The 7164-nt window shown below is 33.4% G+C and overlaps 2 protein-coding genes across 2 annotated transcripts; both read right to left on the bottom strand.

Moving 5' to 3' along the window:
- On the bottom strand, window positions 420–4796 carry LOC109332164 (WAT1-related protein At4g19185-like). Its single transcript, XM_019567024.1, has 7 exons — window positions 4379–4796; window positions 3643–3705; window positions 3426–3542; window positions 3039–3324; window positions 2776–2931; window positions 1232–1383; window positions 420–763 (listed from the first exon to the last, which is right to left on the bottom strand). Exons 1-7 carry the CDS (start codon window positions 4585–4587, stop codon window positions 580–582), a joined length of 1167 nt encoding a protein of 388 aa, XP_019422569.1. The 5' UTR covers window positions 4588–4796; the 3' UTR covers window positions 420–579.
- LOC109332981 (proline-rich receptor-like protein kinase PERK2) lies at window positions 6370–6987 on the bottom strand. Its single transcript, XM_019568181.1, has one exon. It carries the CDS (start codon window positions 6939–6941, stop codon window positions 6462–6464), a length of 480 nt encoding a protein of 159 aa, XP_019423726.1. The 5' UTR covers window positions 6942–6987; the 3' UTR covers window positions 6370–6461.

Below are 7164 nucleotides of genomic sequence, written 5' to 3'. Positions count from 1 at the left end.
AATATCAGTAGGTATATTTAGAAAAATAAAAGTTGGTTGCAACAAGTAAAATTAATTCAATACCTTACATTACGTATAAAATTGGTTCATTTTCTCTAACTGGTTTTTCTAGTCATAATTGACAATGAAACATGGGAAATAGTCATAAATCGATTGATTTTGTCAATTTTATGAAACAAATGTTTGCTGTGCTTGTTAGTCTTCATGCTTTACTATAACACCCAATGGCTTTATGGGCACCAGAAAACTATACTACGAGGTAGGATATTCTTCATAAAATTAATGGCTAGAATGTGGAGTAAGTTTAAAAAACTTATTCTTGGAATAAGTGAAACCCCACTCTTTCCTTAATTTATGGTACGAAGTTCTGGAAAGTTTTATATTGAAAGATTATATCTTCCAAAAACTCAATTTTATGATGACATTTTTGAACTTTATGGTATTTAACCGGTCATAATGTACAGTGCCATGAATAACATTCCACATATACAATTATCAAATACAGAATTTACCTATACAAATGATAACAGTAACCAATTTTTACAAGGCATTCCAAGGTTCATTTCCTTAATCCAATGACTATGGTGATATGCTGGATGGCCCAGATAAAATGTGACCCTTCTGGTATGCACTTGTTTGATGAATAAGTGGTTCAGAGACCCAAGAAGCATGAGGAGCAACTTCAATACTTGCCTGTTTATCTCTATAAGATGCCCATGTTACTGTATATAGACCCACAATGATAAAAGATCCCCCAAGGATACTGTTGTCAGGGACAAAAAAATTAATGAGAACCATGACAAACTTAAAACAAAATATCCACAATACCCTCTGCATGCTATAGATAGTGGAGGAACTAGATTATGATTAACTAAGTATACATTTTAATAAGTAGTGTTTTAAATTACAGTTACACTCGCGATTATGGTTGTTGCGGTGTGAATTTTTTTGTGATTACAAAAATGTGTTTCAATTCGATGTGTCATAATGTGGTCCAAATGCGATTTATATAGCGGCTCGATGCAACCATATCATTGTGATTCACACCGCAACCACAATATTACGGCGATATCTCTTAATTTGAGACAATGGTCCTAACTAGGCATATTGTTTAAAAGAAATATAATGATGGGTTGTTTTTTTTAGTACATTTAGCCACCCTTGGTGATTAGCTTTGTATATTTTGGTCAAGCTAGAATACATGAATAACTTAAAGTAACAAGAGCTATACCTTCCCAAGTAAATTGGGTTTCCAAGGAAAATTTGGGATAGAAGGGATGCAAACCCAGGTTGAAGCGGCATATAAAGGGCAACCAAAGATGGTCCTAAGATCCTGTTGCACCATGTCATGAGTCCATAATTGACAGCAGATGCAATAGTTCCCTGAAAAAAAACAAGGAAACATTTAAGTTCCACCAAAATAATCTATCACATGATAAATCTATGTAACATCTTTAAGAATGTTGGTACTGCTATCTTTCCATCTTTTTTTCAAAAGAAAGTGTCTTTGCTCTAACCCAGCAATTTTCTTTCTTTGGTTCACCATATTACCTATAATTCCAATGACATGTTAATGTTCTCTTTGATTTCTGTGCAAGATTACTAAGTGAATTTCCCCACTGTTTAACATGTTTGCTTCACTTGATACAACAAAGTAATGAACCATATTTGCAAAATGTCATCTTATCTCAAATATTAATCTCCCCATGTAGAACTAGTTGTGGGTTTTGCCAACCATGCTGATGCATAGTTTGGTTGCTTAGGTAGCAAAAATGAAGCCTATGGTTCATACCAATGAGATTCAGACACACTAACTTGGTTGCTAGAAGTTAAACTAAAGTACTAAACATATTTTATGGGTGTAAATAGACGAATCTAAATGTATTTTAGATAGTTTTTATTGAAATGCCAGTCATAAATTCATTAGCAAAACAGAACAAACTATAGCCACAACATGGACCACAAACTTTTGGTTTTATGAAATCCCTATAGACTTGTTCTTTGTTTTATTAATAACTAGTAAATCAACAAAGACTATATACCAAAATATCAACTTTAGATCAGATATACAAAAGAGCATAAAATGATTTTTATATCTATATTCAAATGATGACATTATTTTGTAGATGTATCATGTAAAAGCCTTTGTGAACTGCAGAAGATGGTAAGAACTAGGGTTTTATAATATGAATGACAAAAATACAATACACGAAAAACTATTAGAACTGCTTTAACAGGTAGTGAAGTAAAAGTTCCTTATATATGCAACAAGACTTCAAAATTAAAATAATGATGATAACTAGTGATTGAAAACATAGCAAGGCAACTCTATAGTGAGCTTGAGAGTAAAGTATGCAAGGAAGGATGCATTCACGCTTGATTAGCTAGAGTGGCATCATAGCGTATATTTCACTAATGGTGAATCAATCTTAAATCCGAAGTTAAAGTTTCAAACCATGGAAAACATGTAAAACTACATGCAAGAACAATAATGTATTACTAATTTCTCCAACTTTCATAGTAGCAGTGTCCCAAAACTTGGACCACCTTGATAAAAAAAGAATGACCATCACAAATTCACAATATTGACTCTTACTTCATTAAGTGTGAATGCATTTCTTTACCAAACACTCAATAATTGACATCTGATGTGTAGAATGAAACAGAGCACACAATGAACATGGGCCTAGTTTAGAAGACAACTCAGCCGATGGTCAGCGATAACTAAGGAGAGTTCATGAGAATGGAAATTCATTTATAATTCAAGTCACTCACAGAATAAAAAACCGCAAGTACTTCTGTTGGTGTCAAAATCCAGTCGTTTAACTCATTAGCCGCGAATAATGATACTGTTGCCATCAGTATAGCTCCAAAGAAGTATGAATATGCTGTGGCAGATAGGTTTGCAGGATACTTTTTCAACACTGGCGCCTGAACATGCCAACAATTTAGAGGTAAGAAATGAGCAGTGATCACTATTTGTTCTCTTAATGCTATAATCAAGTGCAATTTCATCTATTTAACAAAAAAATACATACCAGAATGGCTATATAAGCAGCCATGCATATGCAATTCCCTATCAAACAAATAACCCCAAGATGAAAATAGCCTAATCCAAGATTCTCTAAACCACTGATAAACCATCCAGAAGGCTCTGCATGAACATTGGCACTTGTTTCATTCTGTGCTACATGGACACTGTCTGTGTATCCTATCAAAGCAGGACCACGATACAAAACCATCGCTACGGCACCCGAAACACTAATAACAGTTCCTCCAACCTTTGCCAGACCTTCATATCTACGCAAGTTCACTCTTTCTGTACTGCATGGATAAGTTTCTTAAGGTACTCGTTTATGTACAACGATTAAGAATGAAATAGGTAGATAAAAAATCAAGCAGAAATTGATAAGAGTGAAACTGACCCCATCACTACAGCAAATAGAAATGTAAAGACAGGAATTGCAGGCTGTATGGCAGATGCATAGGTTGGATTAGTATAGCTTAAACCAATAACAAATAAAAGCTGGTTGGCGAATATCCTGATTATGAGTTAAGAAGCAAAATTACCACATGCCTTATTAAGAGATTATGAATCATATATCATATCAAGGAAATAAGTGGCCAAATTAAGAACTTTACCCAGTTAATCCAAGCAAGAAGAAAGAAATAAGTAGGTCCTTAGTAAGGGGTGGTCGTGTCCGTCTACAGAAAAAATGGCACGATTAGAGTAGTTACACATTTGAAATAAAGTGAAGAGAACATAGGAAGACAGAAAAACAAGGAATAGTACACTTAAACATGCAGCAGGTATAATCTATGCTGCAAACTAAAGTCAAGCATTAGCTATAGTCAAGAATAAGCAGAACATTTCTAGAACAAAATGTTAGATGAGAATTAATTAATTACCTCGAACTAAAGTCCAAAAAGGAAAGACATTTGATATCAGTAAAATACCAAGTATGCTCTAAATTAGCAGGAATAAATCTCAGGAGACCTATAAAAGTAAGTGTATGTTCATACATCATACAACAACTATATTCCATTATCAGACAAAACTGACTCCTAATTTACTTTGATATCGAAGTTCCAACAAAATTGAGGACTTAAAACAAATCACAATACATATAAATTGTGAAAACGTAAAATACATTTTTTCGAGCACAATTAATTATGGGTGATGTGTTGCACACTTGTCCCAACTGGGAATCATTCCAATATTCTAACTTCTAAGGTGTGTGGTAATTTTCAGTTTCAACCATTAGCAATGTCCTTATGTAAAGATGAATTGTTGTCCAAAATGTTATTATCTAGGTTCTAGATATATAGTACATATAACATAAGGACAAGTTGTAATTATTGGAAAAAGGAGCATTACCTTTCATGGAAAAAAGCCACGGGAACAAGAATAGAAAGTGCAATAAGATCCCTGAAGACACAGAAGACAAGTTGATTGATACCAACATTAAGGGCCACTTTGGTGATAACATGATAGCCACCATAGAATAGTTGAACTAGTGCCATGGCCATATGTGCCTTACATGTGTCACTAACATATACTGTTCCTGAGCATGTTGCTCTTTCCATTACTAACTAATACCCACTACTCTTTCTCTTTGGGACTCCAACACACACACAAAGAAAGAGAAAGGAAAAATGGGGTGATTGGTTTATACAAAAGGTTCAATGGTGGGTGATTTTGATAGTTTTTTTGTGTTTACCAACTCCAATTATTGCATTGTGTGGACCTTGGTTCCTAGTTAATATAAAATCATATCATCATAATCATACAGTCATACACGGGTATTCAACTCTTAAATTTTATATGCAAAATAAACTTGTTCCTTTTCCCTAACTACTTAGACAGAGACACGTTAGATTTTAAATGCAAAACAAGTTATCTTAAACATATGAAGTAACATGTACGGTTGAGTGTAATGATTTATAACGCTATCATTTACTATTCATTTGTATTATTTTTTTAAAAAAAATTAATGATAATTAATAAATGATAGATTAACAATGTATAAAACTTTTACGTTATATATACAATTTTTCCTCAAATTGGTTTAGGCTTTGCTTACTAATAGAGTAGGATAAGAATCATAGCAAAAATGATGGAGCATTTTTTGGGAAATTGACAAGTAGATTTTTAGCAAATTGTTTTGGGGAGGAATCCACTAAAAAGTAAGTTGATAACTATCACGAGGAAGTTTAAATGTCATAAGTAGAAAAATCCGATAGTTTGAATTAGTAATTAGATTTAAACCATTACATATCAATAAAATTGATAATTATCATAAGGAGTAAAGTGATTCCCACGCTGAACAATATTTCATTATTGATTATTCAAGTATAAGTAACTAGAGGTAAACGAAAAGGTTACATATTTTATTTTCAATGTTTCCATTAACTTTTTTTTAAGTATCACATAACTATTTTTCTCATGTCATTGCAGAGTTTTTATTTTAGGATTAATTATTTCGACAAAATATAAAGTGTTGTTTGTGCAAATTTAGGACAACCAAACACACTATGATCAGAAGCTAGTTCAAGTTCTCTTCTAACAGTCCCAAATTACAAAAGATAACAGGAGAGATTGTTCAATTTTTTACCACAACAATTAAAATAATTATAATACAATTGGTTAAAATATATTGTATTGCATTAAAATCATTTCATAAAAATAGTTGGTATTATGACTAATATTAAAAACAATATATTATATTAAAATCAATTTTTTCTGTATTTCTCTCCTGTTACTTTATTTGGAAAGAACATTCACTAATGTTTAATGGATTATTTTTTTTCAGAGGAAAAAATGAAAAAGCCATGGCCTAAAAATGTTTAGGAATAACATTTCTGTTAAAACATCTGAAGTAATTTTTAGGTTAAAGAAGCAACTAAATTTCTTCTAATAAAAAGGAAAATGGTGTTATTAGAGTGATTCTCCAGGAAGGTGATATCATAATAATCATTAGGAAAAAAATCCTCTTGATGGCCAAGTTTGCACTCTATCTGGTAGAAGTGCTGAAAGCAGATTCCATGATTGACTTTCCCATGAATTCATAAATTTCCCTTTATTTTGACCTGAATATCTTATCTATATATGTCTCTTTAAGTTTTTGCGCATATATTTTAATTCTAACGGTCAGTGTTCAAAAGTCAAGTCGATTAATACCACCAATCAGATAAAATATTGCAATCATATAAATTACAGATATTGGTAAAGAAAAATACACGAAGGAACCGTGAAAATATCAGACACTAATGATCATGAAAGAATAATCTGCAAGAAACATAGAATTAAAACAAGTAATTTGATCTATGGAATCACTAAGGATTCTGAAGACATTATAATATCGCAAAAGTGCGATCTGTTATTAAAACAATAAACAAACACAGCATGCCAATATAAGGGGAACAGTTGAAGGCAATGAAGCTACTCCATCACAAGTTACTCAGTTTGATGGGGATGGGGATGGGGAGAGAAGAGGAGCTGTTGGGATAGTTGGCAGAGGAGGCAGTGTCACCTTGGTTGGGATGGTAGGATTTGGCAAAGTGCTTGGCAAAGGAGTAGGCAAAGATAAAGAGGGCAATGGTGGCAATGTGTTGGGCAACTGAGATGGGATTTGGGTGCTAGGTAGTGGTGGCAATATTGGCTGAGGGGGGATTTGGGTGCTTGGTAATGGTGGAAGTGTGAGTTTTGGCATAGTTGGTAATGGATTGTTAGGCAATGGTGGTAGGAGTGAGGGATTAGGGAAAGTTGGCTGAGATGGCAAAGGGGGCAGTGTGGTCTTGGGGAGTGTTGGAAGTGCCAATGCTAGGGGTGGTGCTACTGGGGTCTGCAGGAGGTGACGAACTGCTAGGCTTATTCTGAGGCTTGACAATAAAATTGCCACTAACATACAAATGATGGAAGAATTATTTGAAGCAACCATTTTCGAAAAAGCAGGGACGAGTTTCTTTAACAATTTGAAGAACTTGTTTATGCTAATGTTTTGAGTTGAAAAAGAGCAAGTATTCATGGTAATATATAGTTTGAGTGAATTTGGAGCTGTTTCTAGTGTTTGATAAGAAGTAGTTGAGGAAGTACTAGTTAGTTCACCTTACAATTTACAAGAGTGTATGGAGTTCATCAAACTTCACCTACATATTTGACCT

The sequence above is a fragment of the Lupinus angustifolius genome, chromosome LG18 (genome assembly GCF_001865875.1).
Source record: "Lupinus angustifolius cultivar Tanjil chromosome LG18, LupAngTanjil_v1.0, whole genome shotgun sequence".
Classification (NCBI taxonomy): domain Eukaryota; kingdom Viridiplantae; phylum Streptophyta; class Magnoliopsida; order Fabales; family Fabaceae; genus Lupinus; species Lupinus angustifolius.
Note: the sequence above shows the minus strand (reverse complement) of the source record. Positions and strands in the feature narration are given on the sequence as shown.

Bases quoted from the DNA above. Each gene is read 5' to 3' on its own strand.
- LOC109332164 (XM_019567024.1), bottom strand. From the start codon at position 4,587: ATGGAAAGAGCAACATGCTCAGGAACAGTATATGTTAGTGACACATGT. The intron at 1,384-2,775 runs GTGAGTGACTTG...GTTTTTTTTCAG, and splicing joins TACTTGCGGTTTTTTATTCT to GGAACTATTGCATCTGCTGT. The intron at 764-1,231 runs GTATAGCTCTTG...CCCTGACAACAG, and splicing joins AACCCAATTTACTTGGGAAG to TATCCTTGGGGGATCTTTTA.
- LOC109332981 (XM_019568181.1), bottom strand. From the start codon at position 6,941: ATGGTTGCTTCAAATAATTCTTCCATCATTTGTATGTTAGTGGCAATT.